We start from the raw sequence: 24314 nt of genomic DNA on the forward strand, positions 1-24314 counted from the left end.
AGGATTTCAGAAAAGTAATACAGTCACTTTAAGTAGAATTTATGTGGGTAGGGAAGAAAGCTGGACTATTCCTATGTATGTATCATAGAAAGACATCTATGGAGTTTCCAGGTATGAGGGAAGTACTTTAGAGCCGTATTTAACCAAGGTGGTATTAGTAAGAGAGATTAGTGCCCTTCATTTAAAAATATATTTAAAATGAAAGAAAGTAAGAAAGCGAAGGTAAGAAAGAAAAGAAAGAAGGAAGAAGGAAGGAAGGAAAGAGGAAGGGGAGGGAGGGAGGGAGGCAGAGAAAAAAGAAAAAGTCAGAGAAAATGAAGCAGGTTGAGGGGAAGCAGAAAACAGGACAACAGACAGTTGCATGATCAGCAGAAATGCATCTGTCCCTTAAAAATAAGGGAGGCAGACACCAAAAGATAATAAATAGAATACTTGCTTAGGGAATACAGGTGTCTGGTATGTATTGTGGCTTGTTTTAAGAAAGAACTGCAAGAAAATAACAACTACTTAAACTAAGTAAGTCACTGTCATTCAGTACATCAAAAGTATTTCCCCTGATCTCATTCTCTCATTTATCACTACTTAAAACTCTCTCCTATGCTGGCTTTCGTGACACACCCCAGTACCTGTCACTCTTTCTGATTAGCTGGCTCCCTTTGTTCTGATTTATCTACCTACCACCATCCATCCCCTCAACCTGTGTGGTATCCAGAAATGTAGTTCTTAACCTTCAGATGTCACGTTTTTCACTATCAACCTCAATAATTTATTTGGTCTTTATATTCCAACAATCACTTCTTTACAAATGACTCCAAAAATCCTTATTTTCAGTCCTACTCTCTACTCTGACTTCCAATACACATTCTAATGTAATGTATTCATAAGATTTTTCGCCTCTGCCCTGGAAGTATTTTCTCTCCCAGCTGCTTTGCCTCTTTAATTAGTAGTACAACCATTTGATCTATCGCCAAGATTTTTCAATGAGCCATTTTTCTAACTTCTTATTTACCCACCTTCCCTCTTTTCTCTATTCCCAATGTACTCTGGGGCTTTACTGTATCTTATATTTGAAATTACAGTTAACTTCCTATCTCTAATCTCTTTTGGTCAAGCCATTTGGCATACTGCAGCTACATTAATCTTCCTAAACATCTGATCATGCCCAGACTCAGCAGCTTGGTATTTGAGTTGTCTATCAAGTATCAAAAAGCCTGATGCTTATAGGGGCTAGGAATGAATCAGAGTGGGTGGGGGCAGAGGAGGGGTAGGGCCTGTGGCAAATGGACATTACATGACATTCAATTCTATTGTTTACACACGACAAAGGCCAAAGGAAATGTATTATGGGTCATTCACAAATTTGTGTACTCTATGCCTCTACAATATGACCCTGACCAATATTTTATACACTTTCTCATTATTGCTACCCTACATGTATTCCGAGCTATACCAGAATACAGATATTTTCATTTATATGCCTCAAGCATTTGTCCACCATTCCCATTCCCTAGCCCTCTCTATCTGAATCTTAATAGTGCTTCAAAGTCCATTTCAAATTCTACTTGTTGTGGGAAGACAAACTCAGCCCACCCTAACCTTTATTTTTAAAGCAGTTTTAGGTTCACAGGAAAATTGAGCAGAAAGTACAGAGAGTTCTCATATATCTCCTGCCCTCATATGTATAGGCGCCTCCACTATCAACACCCCCAACTAAAGTAGTACATTTGTAACAATTCATGAACCTACAATGACATGTCAATATCGCCCAAAGTCCATAATTTACATTAGGGTTCACTCTTCTTGTACCTTCTATGGGTTTTGAAAAACTGTATGAAATGAATCCACCATTATAGTACCATACGGAATAATTTCACTGCCCTAACAATTCTCCATGCTCTGCCTATTCATCCTTCCCTCCCCACTAACGACTGGCAACAACTGATCATTTTATCGTCACAATATTTTTAAGGGAACCTTCTAAGTCATTTAACTGAGAAACTTCTTTTCTCAAATTTTTTTTCCAGTTTCACTGAGTTACATAACATTATGTAAATTTAAGATGCACAACGTGAAAACTTGATAAACATATATATTGCAAAATGATTAACACAATAAGATTAGATTACACATCCATCACCTCTCATAGACATATTTTTTTTTTCTAGTAAGGACTTTTAAGACTTACTCTCTTAGCTCCTTTCAAATATTGCAATACTATATTGTTAACTATAGCCACCATATGCTGTACATTACATACTCAGGACTTATTCATCTTATAGCTGGAAGTTGCATCTTTGAGCCACTTTCACCTATTCTTTCTTCCCCCCACCCTTGCAAACCACCAATCTATGTCTGTTCCTGTAAGTTTGTATTTTTAATTCCACATAAAAGTGAGCTCACACACTATTTGTCTCACTCTGTCTTGACTTCTTTCACTTAAAATAATGCCCTTAATGTCCATGTTTGTCAAAAATGGCGGGATTTCCTTCTATTTTATGGCTGAATATTATTCCATTCTGTGTGTGTGTGTGTGTGTGTGTGTGTGTGTGTGTGTGTGTGTGACAACTGTCATTCATCAATTGATGGGCAGTCAAGTTATTTCCATGTCTTGGCTATTATAAAAAAAATTATTGCAATGAACATGGGCGTGCAGATAGCTCTGTGATATAGTGCTTTTATTTCCTCCAGATATATAGTCGGAAGTATGTTTGTTGAATCATATGATAGTTCTATTTTATTTTTTTGAGGAATGTCCATACTGCTTTCTATAATAGCTATATCAATTTACAGTCTCCCCAATTGTACAAGGGTTCCCTTTTCTCCACATCCTTGCAAGCACTGGTTATCTCTTGTCTTTTTGATAATAGCTATTCTAACAGGTATGAGGTGATACTTCATCGTAGATTTGATTTACATTTCCCTAATGATTAGTAATATTGAGCACATTTTATATTACTGTTGGCCATTGGAATGTCTCCTTTGGAAACATGTCTATTCAAGTCCTTTGCCCATTTTTAATCAGATTATTTGGTTTTCTGTTCTTGAGTGCTATGAGTTCCTTATATATATTGGATATTAGCCCTTTATCAGATATGTGGTTTGCAAATGTTTTCTCCCATACTGTAGGTTGCCTTTTCACTCTGTTGATTATTTCCTGTGCCATACAAAAGGCTTTTAGTTTGATGTAGTCCCAATTGCTTGTTTTTGCTTTTGTTGCTTATGATTTTAGCGTCATATCTAAAAATTAATTGCCAAGATCAATATCAAACATCTTTTCCCATTTCCTTCTAGGGATTTTATGGTTTCAGGTCTTACATTTAAGTCTTTAATCCATTTCAAGTTAATTTTTTAAGTGGTGTGAGAGAGGGATCCAGTTTCATTCTTTTGCATGTAAATATACAGTTTTCCCAACACCGTTTACTGAAGAGACTTTACTTTTTCCCATTCAATATTCTTGGCTCCCTTATCAAATAATAGTTGACCTTACATGCATATGTTTATTTCTGGGATCTTGATTCTGTTCCATTGCTCTATGTACCATACTGTTTTGATTATTATAGTTTTTTTCTTTTTTTTAAATATAGTTTGATATCAGAAAGTGTAATAACTCCATCTTTGTTCTTTCTTGGAATTATTTTGGCTAATCATTATCTTTTTTAGTTTCATATAAATTTTAGGAGTTTTTCTATTTCTGTAAAAAATACTAATGGATTCTTGATAGAGATTGCATTGAATCTATAGGTGATTTGGGGTAGTATGGATATTTTTAAAAAATTAATTCTTCTAATCCATGGACATGAAATATCTTTCCACTTATTTGTCTTCTTCAATTCCTGTCATCAATATCTTATAGTTTTCAGTGTACAGACCTTGTGTTTTCTTAATTAAATTTTTTCCTGAGTATTTTATTGTTCTTAATGCTATAAGTGAGATTGTTTTCCTTATTTCTTTTTGATATTTGTTAGTGTGTGGAAACAAACTAGATTTATCAGTTCTACTTTTTTGGTGGAGTCTTTAAGATTTTCTATATATATGATCATGTCATCTGCAAACAGAGACAAGTTTATTTCTTCTTTTCCAATTTATATACCTTTTATTTCTTTTTATTCCATGAATACTCTGGGTAGGACTTCCAGTATTAGGTTCAATAGTAGTGGTAAGAGTGGGCACCTGTTTATTGTTACTGATCTTAAAAGAAAAGCTTTCTACCTTTCACCATTGGGTATGATGTTAGCTGTGGGCTCATCATATGTGGCCTTTAATATGTTGAGGTATGTTCTTTCTATATCCAATTTGTTGAGAGGTTTTATCATGAATAGATGTTGAATTTTGTCAAATGCTTTTTCTACATCTATTAAGATGACTATATGAATTGTATTTTTTGTTCCATTATGTATTCCATTTATTGATTCATGTATGTTGAACTCATCCTTGAATCTCAAGGATAAATCCTATTTGATCATGGGATATGATCCTTTTAAAAAACTGCTGAATTCAATTTTCTAATTGTTATTGATGGAATTTGCATCTATATCCATCAAGTATATTGGCCTGTAATTTTCTTTCTTGTAGTGTCCTTATCTGCCTTTGGTAATGCTAGCCCCATGAGTTCGGGAGTGTCCCCTACTCTTCAATTATTTGGAAGCATTTCAGAAGGACTGGTGTTAATTCTTTTTGAAATATTTGGTAGAATTCACCATTGAAACCATCTGATCCTAGACATTTCTTTGTTGAGAGGTTTTTGGTTACTGCTTTAATCCTCTCAATCATTATTGTTCTGTTCATATTTTCTATTCATGATTCAGTCTCAGTAGGTTGCATGTTATTAGAAATTGATCCATTTCATCTAGGTTGCCCAATAAAGTGGCATATAATTTTTATATTGGTCTCACGATCTTCTGTATTCCGGTAGCATCACTTATAATGTCCTTTTCATTTATAATTTTATTTATGTGGATCCTCCTTCTTGCTTAGTCAAGCTAAAGGCATAACAATTTAATCTGTTTTTTTAAAAAAAAAAAAACAACTCATAGTTTTGTTAATCTTTTCTATTGTTGTTCTGTTCTCTATTTCATTTATCTCTGTTGTCTAATCTTCATTATTTCCTTCCTTCTGCCAACTTTAGGCTTATTTTTTCTCATTCTTTGAGGTATAAAGTTAGGTCGAAATCTCTTTCTTCCCTTGACGTGTTTATCCCTACAAACTTCCTAGTTAGAATTGCTTTTATTCCATCTAATAAGTTTTGGTATGTTGTGTTTCCATTTTCATTTTTCTCAGGATTTTTTTTTCCTTTTTTTTTTCTTCTTTGATCTATTAGTTGTTCGGGAGTATGTCGCTTAATTTCCAGGTATCGGTGCATTTCCCAGCTTTCCTCCTGTTATTGATGTCTTTCCATACCACTGTGGTCAGAAAAGATCTTTGGTAAAATTTCAATCTTCTTAAACTTCTTAAACATTTTTCAATCTTCTTAAACTTACTAAGACTTTTCTCTTACCTATCATATGACCAGTCCTGGAGAAAGGTCTGTGTATACTTGAGAAAAATGTGTATTCTGCTCATTAGCTGGATCGACTGTTCTGTATACATCCATTAGGGTATTCAAATCTACTATTTCCTTGTTCATTTTCTGTTTGATCTATCCATTGTTGAAAGTGGGTATTAAAGTCCTCAACTATTAATTTATTGTTTATTCATCCTTTTAGTTTTGTTAGTATTTACTTTATATATTTAGGTGTTCCAATGTTAGGTTCATAAATATTTGACACTTGCTATATATTCTTGATATAACAATTGTTTCACTTTTTTTTCTTTTTTGCTTAAAGTCCATTTTGTCTGATATAAGTATAACAACCCGTGATTTCCTTTGGTTACCCTTTGCTTAAAATATTTTTTTCCAGCCCTTCACTCTCAACCTATGGGTGTCTTTAAAGGTGAAGCAAGTCACTTGTAGACAGTGTATCTTTGGATCTTGTTTTTATCTATCTATCTATCTATCTATCTATCTATCTATCTATCTATCTATTTATTTATTTACAATTCAGCCATTTTATGCCTTTTGATTGGAGCATTTAATCCATTTATCTTTAAAATAATTACTTTAGCCTTTTGCTAATTGTTGTTTTGTAGACCCCGTGTTCCCTGTTTCCTCTATTGCTCTTATCCTTTGTAATTTGACTATTTTCCACAACAATATGTTTCAATCCTTTTATCATATCTTTTGTGTACCTACTATAGGTTTTTCCTTTATAGTTACCATAAGGCTTATATTAAATATATTTAAAACATCCTATTTTAAGCTGATAACTTCAAAAGCATACAAAAACATCATAATTTTGTTTCATTTCACCTCATATTTTAGGTTAATTGAGGTTACTGATGTTATAATTTATGGTTATGCTTAATAGATTCATTTTTCAACTTTTAAACTAGAGCTGCTAGTGAATTACACACCACCATTACAATATTAGAGACTTTGACTGAATATATATTTCTCATTGCCAGTGAGATTTACACATTCATAGGTTACTATAATTTAAATTAGCATCTTTTCATTTCAGTTTGAAATACACTTTTTAGCATATCTTGTACAGCAGGTCTAGTTGTGATGAACTCTCTCTGCTTTTGTTTGATTGAGAAAAGCTCTTCATTTTCTTCTTTTCTGAAGGACAGGTTTTACAGGTACAGTGTAGGTTTAGTTGACAGGTTTTTTTTTTTTTTCTCTCTCTTCAATCTTTTAAATATATAATCATGTAATCTTCTGGCCTGCACTGTTTCTCTTGAGAAATCTGCTGATAGCCTTGTAGGCTTTTGTCACTCTTTTTCATTCTTTATCCTTTTTACTCCTGTGACTGGATAATTTCAAATGACCTATCTTCCAATTCACATATTATTTTTTCCACTTGATGGATTATGGTATTAACTCTCTCTACTGAATTCTTCAGTTCAATCATTGTATTCTTCAGCCCTAGGATTTCTGTTCGGCTTTTTTTTTTTTTTTATGGTTACTATTTCTTTGGTGAACTTCTTGTTTTGTTCAACAAAGGTTTTACCAATTTTGTTTAGGTGTCTGTGTGTCCCTGTAGTTCACTGAACTTCTTTAAGAGGATTATTCTGAATTCTATTTCAGAAAGTTCACAGATCAACATTTTGTTAGAGTCAGTTATTGGAGATTTATTCTTTTCCTTTGGTTATATTGTTTTTACCTGATTCTTTGGAGATTCTTGATTTCTTGATTACTTGCATCTGTATCTATGTATCTGAGTAAGTGGACATCTCTTTCAGAATTGACATGTTTGCTTCAGCAGGTAAAGACCTTTACTTGTCAACTCACCCTGGGATGTGTCAGCTGGTAGTGCCTTTGGCAAGCAGAGCTTGCTCTCAGGGTATCTAGCAGGGTGAGGCCATTGCCTGTTATCTGAAGTCAGAGGGGCTGCCACTGGTTGGGCTCCATGGTTGGGCGAGCATTCTGGCTGGGCTCCACACTCAAGCAGGGCCAGTGGGTGGACTCCTTAATTGGGTGGGGCTACTGGCTGTGCTCTTTGGTCAGGTGGGGCCCTTAGCTTGGTTCTGCAATCACCTCTGGTCAGTCGAGGTCACAGACTGTGTTTCCTGGCAGGATGGTTCACTGGTTGGACTCTGCAATTGGGCAGAGTTATGGGCTGGGCTGTGCCATTGCTCCTGGTCAGCTCAGGTTTCAGGCTGTGCTCCTAGAGCAAGAACATGGTCACTTGGGGCTGCTGTGCCTTGCTGTTGAACAGGCCTTTAGGGTGGACTTCACAATTAGGTAAGCCATTGGCTGTGCTCCACTGCTGAGCAAAGTCACTGACAAAGCTCTCTGGTGCAGGGGTCTCCAACTTTATCTCACAGTTGGGTGGGGCTAGAAACTGTGCTCTGTAGTCTAGTATAATCTAGGTTACTGCATCAGGAGGAACCACAGGCTGTGCTCCACTACTGCCTGGGCAAGGCCACAGACTGTGTTCAGCAATCATATAGGGTCATAGGCTATTCTCTGCTGCTGGGCAAGGCTAGCGGCTGAACTCTATGGCTTGGTGTTACTGTAATTTGAACTCTGAGGATGCCCATTATCACTGTTTTGGTTCCTTGGTTATGCAGGGCCAGAGTGTATGTTCAACCATTGGGCAGGGCTGTAGGACGGGCTCAGCCATCTGGGTTCTCTGGGCAGGTTTCCTGGACAGGTGAGGCTATAGGCTATACTCAGCATTTGTACAGGGCTGCAAATTTTGCTTTTTTACAGGGAAGTAGAACAGTTTTCATGGCTGGTATAGCATCTTGACTGGGAACCTAAATCAAGCAGAACTGGCACCTAAACTCCCTGGCAAGATGGGAACCCCAATTTGGCTCTGAAGATGGGCAGAGCCACTGGCTGAGATCTCTTCTCAGGCAGTGCTAAAAGCAAGAATGTGGTCTGCCAAGTTCTGAGTGTAAGCCCCGCCCCCTTTCTTCATCTCTATCTGACCCCCAGTGCTCAAGCCCCGGAGATTCTCACAGGGAATCTCCATGAGGTGATGTGCCTTACAGGAAGCGTCTCACAAGACTGGTATAGCTGGATATCCACCTAGGGTTCTCTTTTCCCAATGAAGAAACCATAGTCCCAGGGTGGCCCCCTCGATGATGTGCTATGCCTGAAAGGGGAAGAGCAATATAGTCAGAACAAAGCTATTCCTCTTATCCTTCTAATGTGGTCCTTCGCCTCTGTGGTTTAGGAGGGTGCTTTAGAAACAACCCTGGGTCTGGTATTTTCACAATGATGCCCTTTCTATAGATAGTTGTGAGGGAGAACTGAAGCTGCAAAGACTTATTTCCACCATCCTGATAGGGAAACTTTTCTGTACTAGTTTCTTGCCTTTTTGTTTATGCCATGAACCCTTTTATGCCAGTGTATGGATCCCGTCTTAGAATAAATACATAGAATACAAAAGGAGCCAGTTATATTGAAATAGTTATCAACATATTTACAAACATAAATTGTGATGTAATAGATATGATTCTTGATTAAAGCATTTAAAAATCAGATCTAGTAGCAGCTTTAATAACTAGTGTAATTTTGAAATAGTAATGACTATAAACAATATGTCAAGATAGCTACCGCAAATTTAATGCGATATGAAAATATTTATTATTTCTGTTAGTGAAAAAGTTAGAGGTACTGTTAAGACTACTTTGGTTACTGCCTACATTGCTAATCAAATTAAATACCAAATATTAGTAAGAAGTTAAAGAAGGTAAGATGCAGTATTTTTCACATCTAATTTCAGAAGCCCCTACATTTTCTCCATGGGTCCCCAAGGGGGGCTTTGAACCCCTAATTATCAATCCTTGTTTTACACATATCTTTGTAAGTTATTCTGCAGTAATATCATACTGCCTTCTACGTTAATCGTCTTTTTTCTGCATATGCTTTGTGAATATGACCATAAACTTCGTACCAATATGAATTTCCTCAGCATTTAAGAATCATTTGCATGCACTCATGTTCTAAACTAGAACACACTTTTATTTTTCCCTTAAGACTTGAATCACTTTTTTGAAATTGTTAGTTTCATTTTTTTCAATGTTCTATATTTGTATCTACAAATATTTCATTTTTACCACTGATACTCTAAAAACAGTTAAACAGTGTTATATTTGTCTCTCAATAGAAAGAAATTACACTGAAGCAGATTTTCAAAGCTGAAAAAATGATGCCAAGAATCACCTAAATTTAGTATTCATTATTTGGAAGTAACTCATAACTGCATATATTAAAAGCTCCTCAACAATCTCAAGATATGATGTACTTTTTAAATGTTACTATGTGCTCCTGTAAATAGTTTAGGACATTTCAACTCCTTCCACATAGTAAACTGAGTTTCTACCTTAAATATAGATATTGTGAAATAAAGGAGACATTAGTATTTTTATTTATTAATAATCTTAACATTTGGCCTTGATCTTGGTTGATTATTTATTTATTTTTTTTAAATAAGACATTTATCCTGCCAAATAACTACAACTTATTAGTTGTCTGGTCGAGAAGCATCTGTTGGCCCATACTAGGAGAGATAATACTGGTGTTAATTCAAGTCTCTGAAAAGCAATGAGTCCTTAATGAATTTTTTGTTTGTTTGTTTTTGTTTTTGTTGTCATGAGGCAACAACAGTACCGCATGAGCAACGAAGTATATTTATGGATGGATAGAGTTCAGCACTGTAATCAAATAGAGCTTACAACAAAGTTAATCTGATGATACATATTTAATGACATGCATTACTGATGTGCTGCATGGTAATTAAACATAAATGACAAATAGCTCCTATGAATGGCAAATTGATGTTACTTTTACATCACTAAAACAAACGTTTCTGGGATGGGAAGAAGAAAGAGGTACTGGTAATTTCAGTTTTCTCTTGCCTGAGGATACAAGTACTCCTCTGGGTGCTGGGAAATCAAATAACTGTTTCAACCCAGGACCTTTCTCCTTACCAGAAGATAGTCAGACTTTTGATTTGTCTGGACAAATGCAGTATTAACTTCAATAACTCAGGTGAGTTACTCGCCAGTTGTGCCTTGTACCCAAGCAGCACAATTCTAATCATGCATGCTATTAAATTGCATGTTAAGCTGTTTTCTCCTACAAGGAGAACTAAGAAAATGAGTTTTGATTGAGAAGAGTAAGTAAGAAATGAGAGGAAATTTTAGATATTGAGAAGGAAAGTAGGCTGATATAAGGAAAAAAAGGCCTCAGTGCTATGCTTTCAACAAAAAGCAGCAACAAAGTTGGTGGGGCAAGGGGTAAAACACAGAGATATGTGACAAAAAGAAAGAGAAAGGCTTAGAAAAGGGAAGAAAGGTCTAGAAAAGAGGAAGAGATGAGACAAACCCAGGTCAACCCATACAGAGCAAAGAGGAAATGCAGGGAAACATAAGGGTGTAACATGCACGAAAGGAGCCTGGCAGGACCTACTTTGGGATTCTCCTTCACTCACCTTCCCAGAGTACAATCCAAAACTTAGCATAATAATGTGATTTCACAAGCAGTTGTTTTGTCTGAATAGTGGAGAAGATTAAACCAGCAAATTCAAGAATCTAGACATAATTTACTGCCATCTCTAAATTGTAAGCAATTCATTCCACCCAACTGGACCAAGATTACCCAATTTAAAGAGAAAAACAAATACATATTGTTTATGCTACAAAATAAAGCGAAACATTAAAAAGAATCCCAGGTAATATGTTTCTATATACACATTTTAAAATCTTGTTGCATATTAGAGGCACAGTCATAATGAGAATCTTTCTCTTTTTACATTCCCTAAAGAGTTGGAAACGTGACTTAAAAAATAAGTTTTTAATGTTACTGAGAAATAAATAACACAGCAACATCGTGCACATTTATATTCTTATTTATTTACCAAGGCACACAAAAGAAAAACTACAGTTTTAAAGGGTAAAATAAATGGCTATATCGATTAATTCTTCAAAATATGGTTCTATTTTCTATAATTTGATTATATGGAAAAGACTAGAAAGCTTCAATTATTGAGTAGGGATTCAGAAATTTGTTTGCCTTATTGTAGGTTAAATTTAAACTATCCGATTTTAAAAAAGAGAAAACTAAATCACATTTAGCTTCATGCCTTGCTCATTCTGACCACTGTACAAAGAATCCTGGGACTACGAGGGGCAGGACAAATGGGATCAGCTCTCCATTTCAACTCAGAGAACTATGGACTTGCTAGTTGCACAGAGAAAAACTTAAAAACAAACAAACAAACAAACAAAAACAACCACAGGGGAATTCTTATCAAAGCGTAATTCTTACTGAGATTAATATAGGTGTTTATTAAAATAATAAAGAGCCTATATAAACTCATTAAACCTTAATAGTCTTAATAAATATGTCTATATTTAAAACATATACATGAGGTAAACTGTAATACAAGCCCACACTACAAAATGGAGGAACTGTAAACAATAATATAAACGGAGCCACTTTAAAACGGAGCCGGGGCTGCCATGCCAAAGGAACCACCTTACGCATTCTATGTTTCAAATATTCGAAATGTTAAAACAAGGCAAAATAACCTTTAGACTAGGCCTAAGCGACCTTGTGCCTCACAAAAGAACTGTTTGCAAAGATAATGAGAAAGCAATTATTATGACTATTGGACTGATGATTACTGGACTAAAAATTTTAAAAGATTATTTGGAATTAACAATGCTGTTATCTGCACCAATAGAAATGCCTTCCTTCTACTAATGTAATCGTTTCATTTCTTTCTCATAAATATCCATTGGCTTTGTCTCCTAATAGGAACATTATTTGGGCTTCTGCTTGAATTGATCCCTTAATAGCTATTCTTAGAGATCTCAAAGAAACTTGTTGCCTCTCACTTTGAAAGGTTTTTTTTTTTTATTTTTAGGTTAACAGAACTTCCATCCAGACACAGCCTGCTCAAATGACAAACACTGGTTCTCTGAGATTTAGAGATCGAGGAAGATATGGCAAAATTATTACAGCATAAATGACTCAGTCTTTTTAAAATCAAAACAAATCGCATGGCTAAAAACAAACAGCAGCAACAAAAAACTACAATGACTGACTACGCCTTTCTATGAAAAATCTCTATGGTGTTTCTTTATAGAAATTAAAAGACATACCAAGAATTCTAACAACATGCTATATCTTGTATAGTGCTTTATTCCAGAAAGCACTTTATTTGGTTTAATCATCACAGTGACCCTGTGATCTCAGATGAGGACTCGGAGGTGTAGTAAGCTGAAATAGTTTGCCCACAGGAAGCAGAATAATAGAAGAGAGAGAGCAATGGCTTTAGAGTCATGATAGACCTTGTTCTGTATCCCAGCTGTTACACTGTCACTTACCAGCTATGTGACATTGAACAATCTCGCAAAGGCTGTTTCCTTATTTGTAAAATGAAGATATTAGTTCTTATCTCATAGGATTGTTGTAGGATTTAATGAAATAAAATATAAAAAGTGCTTAGCACAATCACCAACATATGTTAAGTACCTAACAAAGGGTAACTTTGTCATTTATCTCTTGATATTGAGCAAGCTTTTTACCCTGAGGGACTCTCCACTTCTATATACATAAAATGGTAATAATAATATCTACTTTAGAGTCATTGTTATGATGAAATACATGCAATTTTCTGTACAGTGAATGACAGGAAATGATACGTCTACATATGCATAAACTTACAAAAAGAACATATTTCTAATAAATAGAGCTAGAACCTGGATCTTGTATGTTGAGTCCTCTGACTATCAACACAGCTAGATTCTCCTGATTCTATTATCTAAATATAGAACATTTTTTATAACTCCATTCGCAAGATAGCAATCTAGAAATATCTGTCAAAATGAATTTTAAAAGGAAAACATGAAAGTTACCTGAATTAAGGCCTCACTCAACATGTCTTCATTGACCTCCAGAATAGTGTTTTTTATATCTTCATATGGCATACGATATGATCCTAAGAAGATGGCTAAAATAAAAATTGAGTTTGTTACAAATAGAACAGCATCAAAATTTTAAAGACTTAAGTAATACCTGATTCCCATTTCACATACTTAAAACATGAAACCTCTGTCACTAAGTTATGGAGTTATAAACAAAAATATTTCTCATTTGATGGACTACACTACTCAGGTAGGTGAAATGGCCTGCTATCACAGGCTCAAATGTTTACAGCTCATGCATATTTATATACCAAATAAAACTCCTACTAATAGCACTGATGATTACGTGTTTATGCATTTTACATTGAGCTGATACAAAACAACCCATGAAAAGTTAAAGATTTGATTCCAAGTCGGCATTTTAATTCAATGTAAAATTTAGTGTGGAGATTGTCAGATGCATCTAACATAGTACTACTCAGGAATGACAATAAAGTAACCGAATATGAAAAAAGCATATCAATCCACTTTGCAGTTTTCCCATATAAGAAAGAATTAGTGTCTGAATCATCAATATCTGAATCATTTCTGCTGACATTCACATGGTGTACTATCAGTTGCTTTATATGTTGAATCACGATTTCTGTCCACAACTTTTTCTTAATTAAATATATACTACATCATATTGGAATAATTTAACAAATTATACCTAGAAAAGCTTACACTTACTCAGAAAGTATTCAACAATACATTCTACTTTAATCTCCACTAAACATACTTTTTAAAGAATGTTTGTGTGTTCTTACTACCAGAACATGAATATATTCCTAAGAAATTGTTTCATGAAAAGATTTATATGACTTCACTGGCACCTAAAGAAAAAACATTCTTACTGTCTAGGCAAATGATTACCTAGACAGAAACACCAAATGAGATCTCTATAATTGAAATAAATAATGTTGACAGATATCAACCAGCAATTAAGAGCATACTGTGTTTTTTAAAAAGATACTGAACATCCACTTTATAAAGAAAATGTAGGGTCATGTAAGCAATATACACATTCACACTAGCTATTAAGAGACTGCTTTTCTGACAGTCTACTGACAAGAGAATGATGAGTTATTTCAATCTGATTCCCCACAGCATAGTCTTTAACAAAATAAACTCTTATGGTATCTCTTTGCGTAACAAGAAATGCTTGATGTAGTGAAATTTCTCATGCATAGTGTTTCAGTATCCTCAGAATACAAAAATAGTCTACTGTGGAGACAAAAAATGCTGAATTCAATACAGAGGGGAGAATCTATCAAAGTAAAACTTAAGGCCTACTTAAACAAAGATGGGTTTAACTGTCCAAGCTGCTTTAACAAAAGCATATTTAATGGCTGACTGGTTTGTTAAAAGTTTTAAGGTTCAGTAACCAGTTTTAAAGTTCAGTGGTTAACAATTTAACTAGCTCACAACACAATTACTTCAAATACAAAGGAATAGTGGTAAAAGGATTTGCCCAATATGACTAGTGAATGTTCTAAAACTATCATTCCCATGCCTGGGCGGGAAGAAAAACAGAAGCACTCTTTTCAACTCTGTCTGTGTCCTCTAACAATGCCTAATTATCAATACTTTTCAAAGCTTTATTATTCATAAATTTCATCTGGCCTAACCAAGGCTAAATTATGATGATCTCCACTCCAGATGAATGACAAAAAGGCAAATCATGATTCAAATCATGTATACATAGAATTTTGTTTGTAGCAGATGTTAAATATCCCTGTTCAAAGAAGTTACAACTTTGTTTAAATACATTCAACAACCCACTCTCACCATCACCATCACCACCACTCCCTAGGCAAGAATTATCACATACACAGATTCTGGGCTGTTTTAGGATCTAAAACTCTCAACTCTTTCACTCTCTTCTTTGTAGGCAGGGTCTTCTTTTCTTCTGAACCTTCTGCCTTCTTTTGAACTGAAAGAAAAATGTTGGTTTATAAACAATAATGCTACTAATCCAAATGCACAGAATAACATTAGTAAGTCATATTAACATTAATAAAAGTCATGCCAAAATCAATAAATGTGTTCATTTCATTAGTTCGAGGGAGAGGATAAACATAAAAATATAGACCCGTTTAGAGGTTTCCCTACAAATTAAATATCAGCATTTAAGCAGAAAAGATAAGCCAAATAGAACCAAAAATCAATTGCTACTTCTTAACTAATGTGCAACATTAATTACCCCTTTACCAGGTATCTGCAAGAAGCACTGGAATTAAATATATAGTAAAATCTCCCTAATTTGGATTAATTGAGGAAAAAGACATGCATTTATCCTAAATGATGTTAAAACTTAGGCATGTCATTAATTCAGTGAAATTGCTTTAAAGTACCTTAGGTAACTTTAACTGTTAAACGGGTTGCCCTATAAAAATTCCTGCTGAGACTGCTTTGAAGAATAGATATAAACCATTTGCAAGATGCACAACAGTAGCACCCATTTGCATACACATAATTAATGAACATCAGAGACGTGGTCTTTTGAGTTAGACTTGTCTCCCTCACCTTTTTTTTAGTACTATTTACTTTCTTTGAACAAACAAAACACACACACACACACACACACACATATATATAATTATGCTGTATTCAGAAGGTAACCTTCTAGTTTGAAACAGTAAAAATGACTTGAAATGGTGAGGAGTGGAGATGACAGAGTGGTTTTAGCTCCCCATTACCCCCATTAGCCCTCCCCCAAATAAGCTATCCCAAAAAACAAAGTGAAAAACGATATGGCTGTCTGCTATGAAAATGAAGCTTTATGTCAAATCCTTAAACCCTTCCATTGTACTCATGTGTTGGTAGCTTAACTCCTCTAATATAACAATAGGGCTGTAGGTAATTGGACCGTGAAAAAATTTGAGAAAAGCCAATATTTTTTTCCAATCAAGTAGAGTGATATGCTCTTGCCTCCCTACTCATGCTCCTAAACTTCAATCACTGAATCATATGGCCATAATTCTGCTGTTTCTTTATTACTTTTAAAATTATAACTTCATTTTCAGGCAATAATTATTTTTATTATTTTAATTTGTCTGATCTTTGTTAAGAAGGTCACAAATGAGTTATTGATTTTCTTTAGAGGAAAATCAACACACGACCACAGTATATTTTTGCTAAGCTATGTGTCCAAAGATGTCAGCATCTGGAAAACTTTCTAGACATGTTACAGAATGCATCAGAATACTGCAAGTCCATTAAGACCTTCCTTTGTTTTAGCGGTGCAAAATACATGTAAATTAAATAAACTTACTAAAAACATAACAGATAAAATAAATTGTCTGAATACCTAAAGTCCTAAGCATTACCAGTATGACCAATCTAAAGCGATGCAGAGTTAGCAGACTAGATAGTAATTACTTTGAAAATCATAATCTTATGACAGGTAACAAGTAGTTTGCCATGTTTACTCAACACTGTAGAGTTATTGCTACTACTGGAAGAAAAAATGACTTTTAATGTATTTCTTTTAAAATCATCAAAAATGTTACTCAAAGGATCTTTCTAAGAGCATAGCGTCTTTCCTATCCAATAATCAGCATTTTCATTTATTCTAATTTTCAAGCTACTTCCAGCTTAAGACAACTCTACATAAAGAAATGACAGTCTAAGAGTTATTCCCTCTGTAAATAAAAATAATTATCTAAATAGTATTAAAATTACTTCTAGAATCACTCAGTAATTTTGACTCAAAGTAATAGTCAAGAAAACTATCCTCGTCTCTCGGTATGTCTTAAACCCCACTATGGGAGACTGGTTAACCAAGCATATATAGAAAAAAAAAATGCTATTGTACAAAGGATATATTAACAGACTGAAAACTAACAGACTCCTGACTAATCTAAGCATATATAATGCTCATTTTGTTTGCCTTCATATTTTTACTTTTTTTTTTCACTAAAATGTATTTGAACGTCTCCCTTCTTTAAGTGAAAAAGTTGTTTAAAATTAAGATTAGATGTCTGAAATATCTAAAGTTCACATTTTGTTTTGTTTTGTTTTGTTTTGTTTTTTGAGTCTTAATACATTTTCCTAGTATTATGCAATTTGGCTTTATCCTGGGTTCAAGAAATGGTAAAAATTCCATGAAAGGGCACTACTGTTCTGAGAATTACCAGAGCAAAGCTAGTTTAAAATAGCCCCTTAACCAGAAAGGCTTTCAGAAACAATCAAGTTTTTGCCATGATCTGTAGATATTGACCAGTGGCTATTACTGCCTTTGGCTTTCTTGTCTTTAAAAGCATTCCTTACTAATCACAACCATGAGCTTAGACAGAGAATTTGAAGTGAAGCAATGGCATACCCAAACTTACCCAAATAGTATTAAAGACTTCATATACTAAAAATTCCCTACATTCACAATGACTACAAAATGCCACTTGTCCTAAGATGCTTACATGTTTCTCATGCTTACAAACCTTAAATATTTCATAAGTTGATTTAAAAATGAACAATTCCATTTGAAGAATAGACATTTCTTCAAAGAAGACATACAATGACCAATAGGTATATAAAAATACTCTCAATATCACTAATCATCAGAGGAATGACGTCAAAACCAGAATAAGGTATCACCCCACATCTGTTAAGATGGCTATTATCAAAAAAACAAAAGAGTTGGTGAGGATGTGGAGAAACTGAAGCTCTTGTACACTGTTCATAGGAATATAAAATGGTGCAATCTCTCCATAAAATAATTATGGAGAGTCTTCAAATAATTAAAAATAGAATTACCATATGATCCAGCAACCCCACTTCTGGGTACATATCTAAAAGAACTGAAATCAGAATCTCAAAGAGAAACCTGCACCTCCATGTTTACTGTAGCATTATCCACAATAGCCAAGATATGGAAACAACCTACGTGTCCATTAACAAATGAATGGATAAAGAAAATGTGATACATACACACATACACACACATAATGGAATATTATTCAGCCTTAAAATAGGAGGAAATCCCACCATATGCTACAACATGGATGAACCTGGAGGACATTATGTTAAGTGTAATAAGAGAGTCACAAGACAAATAGTGCATGATTCCACTTATATGAGGCATTTAAAATGTCACACTCATGGAAGCAAAGAGTAGAATGGTGGTTGCCAGGGGCTGGAGGATGGGGGAAATGGGGAGCTGCTATTCAAGTGAAATAAAGCTTCAGTTATGCAAGAATAAGTTCTAGAGATCTGTGGTACATTGTGCCTATAGTTAACAACACTATATTGTGCACTTGAAAGTCTGTTAAGAGGGTATATCTCATGTTAAATGTGCTTATAAAAAATAAAAAATAATTTAAAAACGTAAAAGTGTAGGATTCTATAATTCTTTGAAATTATTTGGCTGTGATTGAAGAGATTATAAGTCTCAACACAAAATCTTCAAGAACTAATTTTGTCATCAATGGCCCTATAGTCCTCAGGTTCATAATGAGACCTCCTGTCAAATGTGATCTCTCTCGTGCAAATGAAAAACCATATAGCCACTGGGTTTGATGCCAAAGGATTAATATGAGTATATAAACTGGCACTGCTAATCGAGCAAATAATAATGAAACATTATAAAACACTGTAGGAAGATAATGATGTAATAATAAAGACATTCGTATTATTACTAAAGATATGTTAACATCAAGATAGTAATTATCTAAGATAAAATGCCCACTGAGTATTCTTATATTTCCTTTAATACATGGATTTTTGCATGCAATTATACTATAAATTTATTCCTTTACAACTGAGGGATGCTCATCGGCATAAATAAAGTAAACATGGTTATGTTCTTTCCTCAATCTAATTTAGTCAATGTTCAGAAATCTCCTATTAATTTACACTATTCCGGTGGATACATAGAACATGTGACAAGATATTTGTAATTTGTAGCAAATATTAAGATATTATAAATGAGTAACAGTGAATGATTCACATAATACAATTTTTAACTACTTTATCCAAAATTCCAGTGAGAAAGACTGATTCCTAAAGTCATCATCAACACCATTCATTCATTCATTCAGTCATTCATCCAGTCAGCCAGCCAGCAAATACTTGTTGAACACCTACACTATGTGTTAGTCTAGATGAGTACACCATGCTACGCAAGACTGAAATGTCTACTTATACTCTTAAATAACATGGTCGTATATAAACTACTAATTATAGAAGCATCTTCAAAAGTTATCTAACATTTGTAATTTCTTTATCAATAACAATATAGCTTAAATGAATACATGCATATCACTCAGCAAATTCTCTTTTTGTTATTGGAAGCCATAGTTCCACATTAGAGAACACTGTATCTCTGAATCAGCATCAACTAATGTTTCACAACATATGATAAGAAATATGGGGAGAAGTAAAAGTATGACACTCTCTATTAAGTGCACTATATACAAAGCCAGGGTAAATAAAGCTAATAATAGTAGCATTAAAACCAAATTGAAAATGCATACATATATGTAACTTCATGCATACATATATGCATATTCAACAAGTAAATACCCAACTCTTGTTTAGATATATCATACAAATATAAGAATTATGATCTCCCTACATAAAAACATATTTTATCCAGATGTATAGTTGAAGTAGGTGTTATTTTAACTTCAATTAATAATTCGATTTTAAAATGAGTGCAAATATGACGCGGCAGACAGGGAAAATCTACTATGACTCCTGTGTGTGATACCTGCAATGATCTTTCTGATTTAATTAATTTCCACTCTTTTAAAATCATCTTTATCCTTGCATTTCTGAAAATATCATGCAAACACAACAGAAAAATGGGCAAAAGAAAAAACATAATAATAATAATAATAACTACAACAATAACAACAGTGGTAGTAGTACTAGTAGTAGTAGCAGTAGTACAACCACAATCATTACAACCACCACCAAAATCAACTTTTATTAAATATCTGCTGTGTACCAGGAAATAATTTAATTTTTGTATCACCTTATACAATAGGTATTATTATTGTCATTTTACATAGGAGCAAACTAATGAACAAAAAAATTGAGTCATTTGCCCAAGGTCATAGAGCAAGGAACAAAAAGATGTTCAACCGCACCAGTAATTAGGGAAATACAAATGAAAACAATGAATGAAATACTGTATCACAGTCATCAAATTGGAAATAATAAAAAAGTCTCATAATCCCAAGTATGGATGAGGAGGCAGAGAAGAATTTGATTATACCAATAGTGGTAATAAAAATTAGGATAACCGTAAAATAAACATTTATTAATGTTTAATATATTTATGGTGTGCTTACCATAAGTATAACCCAATGCTTCCACTTATAAGTCAAATGGTCAAGGAGACAAGGATATTCACTGTAGCAATGTTTATAATAGTACAAAATTTGGAAACAACCAACATGCTAGGGGGTATGGAATGAATAAACCATGGGATATTAATATAATAAAATACAGCCCAGTATTTACAGTGACTATACTATAGCTAAATATTTCAACAAAGACAGATCCCAAATATAATGCTGAATGGAAAAAATAAAAGTGGTGAAAAATGCTGCACGCAGTATAACAGCATTCAACTAAATAAAAAATAAAACAGATTAATCTTACATACTGTATTGCTTATAGATGAGTATATTATATACATATATGTTATATACATATAGCAAAAGTATAAAAACAGAGAAGAGATATTCAGCAGATTATTGACAGCACTTGTCCTAGGGGAGCAAGGTGATACTGGAATTAGTAGACTCCTGGAAAATTCAACTTTATCTCTAATGTTTTACTTCTTCAAAGGCAAAAACTTGTAGTAAATATGACTAAATACCAATATTTGTTCACTCTGAGAGGCTGGTGTGCAGGTATTTGCTATATTAGCCTTTGCAAATTTCCATTTTTCTCAACATAGAAATAAAAATGATATTACTAAATTACATAAATATACCCATCCCTTTTTATAGTTTATAAATTGTTAGCCTTGGCAATCTCAAGGACCAAATGTAGATAGGAATCAGAGACAATAAGGAAGAGAATAATAAAAAACACAAGTAAAGGTTAATCAGTTTGGTAAACAAGCACAATTTTGTTTTCAATTGTTTTTGAATCCCTTTTGTGAGGAATAACACATTTGTTTACCAAACCGTGAGAGGAAAAGCTGATGCAATATGGAGTACAAGATTGCATGTCTGTCTCTTCTCACACACTGCATATTGCAGCTGTGGAACTTCCCCTCTCTGTGTTGCCTACAGCTGTGCACCAAGGCGTCTCACAGAGAGGTAGATTTCATTCTGACACCTGCATAATACCTGAAGCCATAGGCATGGCATTACCAGGAGTGTTCCCGAAGTTTACAGCACATTAAACAAGAGTAATGGTTCTAATGGTGGGAATCACACACACACACTTTGTAATGATTTCCTAATTAAGGAAGAAATCTTACTGGTTGTAGTTTAGACAAGAACCTCCCAAATCAGGCAGCGCATGCTATTGCAAATTAACATCTGCATAACTAATATACTTGTACACCTGTTCATTAAGCCAATTACTGAACACTGCTAAATGTCACCAGAACACTATGTCAAACAACGTGCAATAACTAATGTTGTATATTTTCAATTGGGCCTCGACAGCTCAGCGGGCAATATATATTTTGGGAAGGACAAATAAAGTTGTCTTAGAGATTTTAGGGAGAATTTCCCTTGTTTGAAGTGATAACTTAAATACCAAAACTAAAGTATGATTCTAACCCCAACCTAGTAAGTAACAAATGAGGTTGTGGAAGTTCCTTCTGTTAACCTTTAACCTATGTGAAGTACCTTACTCAAGTTATACTTAATCCCTGTACCTGCAGGTTGACTCTGGCTTTGTAAGTATGGGCTGATGTTTATTTAGCCATCGCATGCATGCAGAGAACCCCCCATTATGTTAAATTTCCTAATTTATGTCACAAACCAATAAATCCAGCAATAAACCCCAAGGACTATGCATATCAAACAAAGAAGAGTACTAAGAAAAGCATAACATAGGATTTATGATGCTAAAACCCAATACCACTAGGCTAATAGATCGTTTCTTGTTAAGAATACAGTTTAGATATTCATCCTATCTGGGCTTTCCTTTTTTAATGCGGTACACCTCAGACTGGTACAATCCTGCACAAAATCTAGTTTAATGCAGAAGGCGGCAGTTAACCTTGCTGAGCAAGAATGAACAAAATAGTACCTCCAAAATATTTGTAGCCAGGGTATCAACAATGTAGGATTGTTTTCAGTCTGGGTCTCAGGTGTTACCTGAGCATGTCCAGAAGAAAGTCAGTATTTTAGATCTCCCCAAAGATTTATTCAAATAAAAGACCACTGGCAAACTACACATCTTCAAAGAAACTTCTCATTTTCTGAATGTTTCCACTGGATTGTCTAATAAGTGTCTCCGATTTAGCACATCCCAAACCAAACTCCTTATCTTACTCCCAATGCTGCTTTTCAGTCTTCTTCTCAACAAATGGCAACTCAATCGTAATTGTTCAAGAAAAAGAAATGAAGTCATCGTTGTCTCCTCTCTCACAGGCCACATCCCCACTCTCTGGCAAATCCAGTATTTTATCACTTCTCATCACCTCCACTTCTACCTAAGTGGTTGAAGCCACCATTACTTCTAGCCTCGGTTACTGAAGTAGCCTAATAAGCAGCCTCCATTCTACCTTTCTCCTTAACTCTATCCTGTCAATTAATTAACTAATGTTAGTCCTCTGTTCAAAAGCCTCCAATGGCGTCCTGTCTTACTTAGAGTAAAAGCCAAAGTCTTTACAATAGCCTCAAATGCCCTACTTTGCAGTTACTGTCCCCTCCTTAGCTACTCTGACCTCATTTCCTACTACTTTCCTCTCATTCACTCTATTCCAGCCATACTAGCTTCCTTGCTTTTCTTCAAATATAGCAGAACAATTCTCACAGCAGAGCCTTTGCACTTGTTATATCATCCCCAGATCTTTCCTCACTTCTTCCAGATCTTGGTTCAATGTTACTTTCTCATAGAATCCTTTCCTGATGATGTGGTTCAAAACTGCAACTCCTCGCTCTTGGCACTCCTTTGTCCCTTTGCCTGCTTCATTTTTCTCCACAGCAATCATTACTATCCGAAATAATACATGTCTTATTGTCTATGCCTTCCACTCTGATGTCAGCTCTGTTAAAAAGAGGGATCTCATGACTATTTTGTTCACTGTCATATGCTAGCACCTGGAATTGTGCCCGGGAAAGAACAGGCACTTCAATTATTTTGGCATTTTTCCTACATATACATTCTCATTTGTGCACAATGATGGATGTTTAAGATGTACTTCAGGTTGCAGCACAGAAATGTAGCTCAGGCTTCAAGTAGCATGATGAACAGACAGGAAGAACAAAATAACACACACCAAATGGTGGTCTGGTCATAGAGGCATATCAAAATATGTAAGTGAAATTCAAATAAGCAAAAATTTAGCCACATACTTTTATGTTATGAGAAGTGGGGAGGCCTTAAAGATTCACATGCCTAACGAATTCCATTTTCTTCACAATTGTATTACATCTGATACTCATATTTCTTATCACTGTTATCAACATATTCACTTTCTTGTTCACCACTTATGATTTACAAAAGAAAGTCAAGTTGCAACAAAATATTAAAATACCTGCACAAACATTTCCTGTATAGACAAAAGTAGGAATGCTACAAAAACAGAACTGTTGGTTGGTATACAGCACTATCATGTCTATAAAAATGCCTGAATTCATTGTATAAAAGGCAACTTAAGAGTTTCAATAAATTATAACATCTGCAAAGGATACACTGAAGTTGAAATATAT

General features: G+C 34.5%; 1 protein-coding gene across 11 annotated transcripts in view; it reads right to left on the minus strand.

The window, feature by feature from the left end:
• The window catches only part of DIAPH2 (diaphanous related formin 2), a 939022-nt gene that overhangs the window by 596533 nt on the left and 318175 nt on the right, over nucleotides 1-24314 (minus strand). For all 11 annotated transcript variants that reach the window (XM_039859137.1, XM_039859172.1, XM_039859127.1 and 8 more), the window contains 2 exons: nucleotides 15296-15397; nucleotides 13417-13511 (listed from right to left, as the gene is read on the minus strand). In XM_039859137.1, coding sequence (XP_039715071.1) covers nucleotides 13417-13511; nucleotides 15296-15397 — 197 coding nt within the window. The remainder of the gene's footprint in view (nucleotides 1-13416; nucleotides 13512-15295; nucleotides 15398-24314) is intronic.

The sequence above is a fragment of the Pteropus medius genome, unplaced genomic scaffold, assembly GCF_902729225.1.
Source record: "Pteropus medius unplaced genomic scaffold, Ma_sr-lr_union100, whole genome shotgun sequence".
Taxonomy (NCBI): domain Eukaryota; kingdom Metazoa; phylum Chordata; class Mammalia; order Chiroptera; family Pteropodidae; genus Pteropus; species Pteropus medius.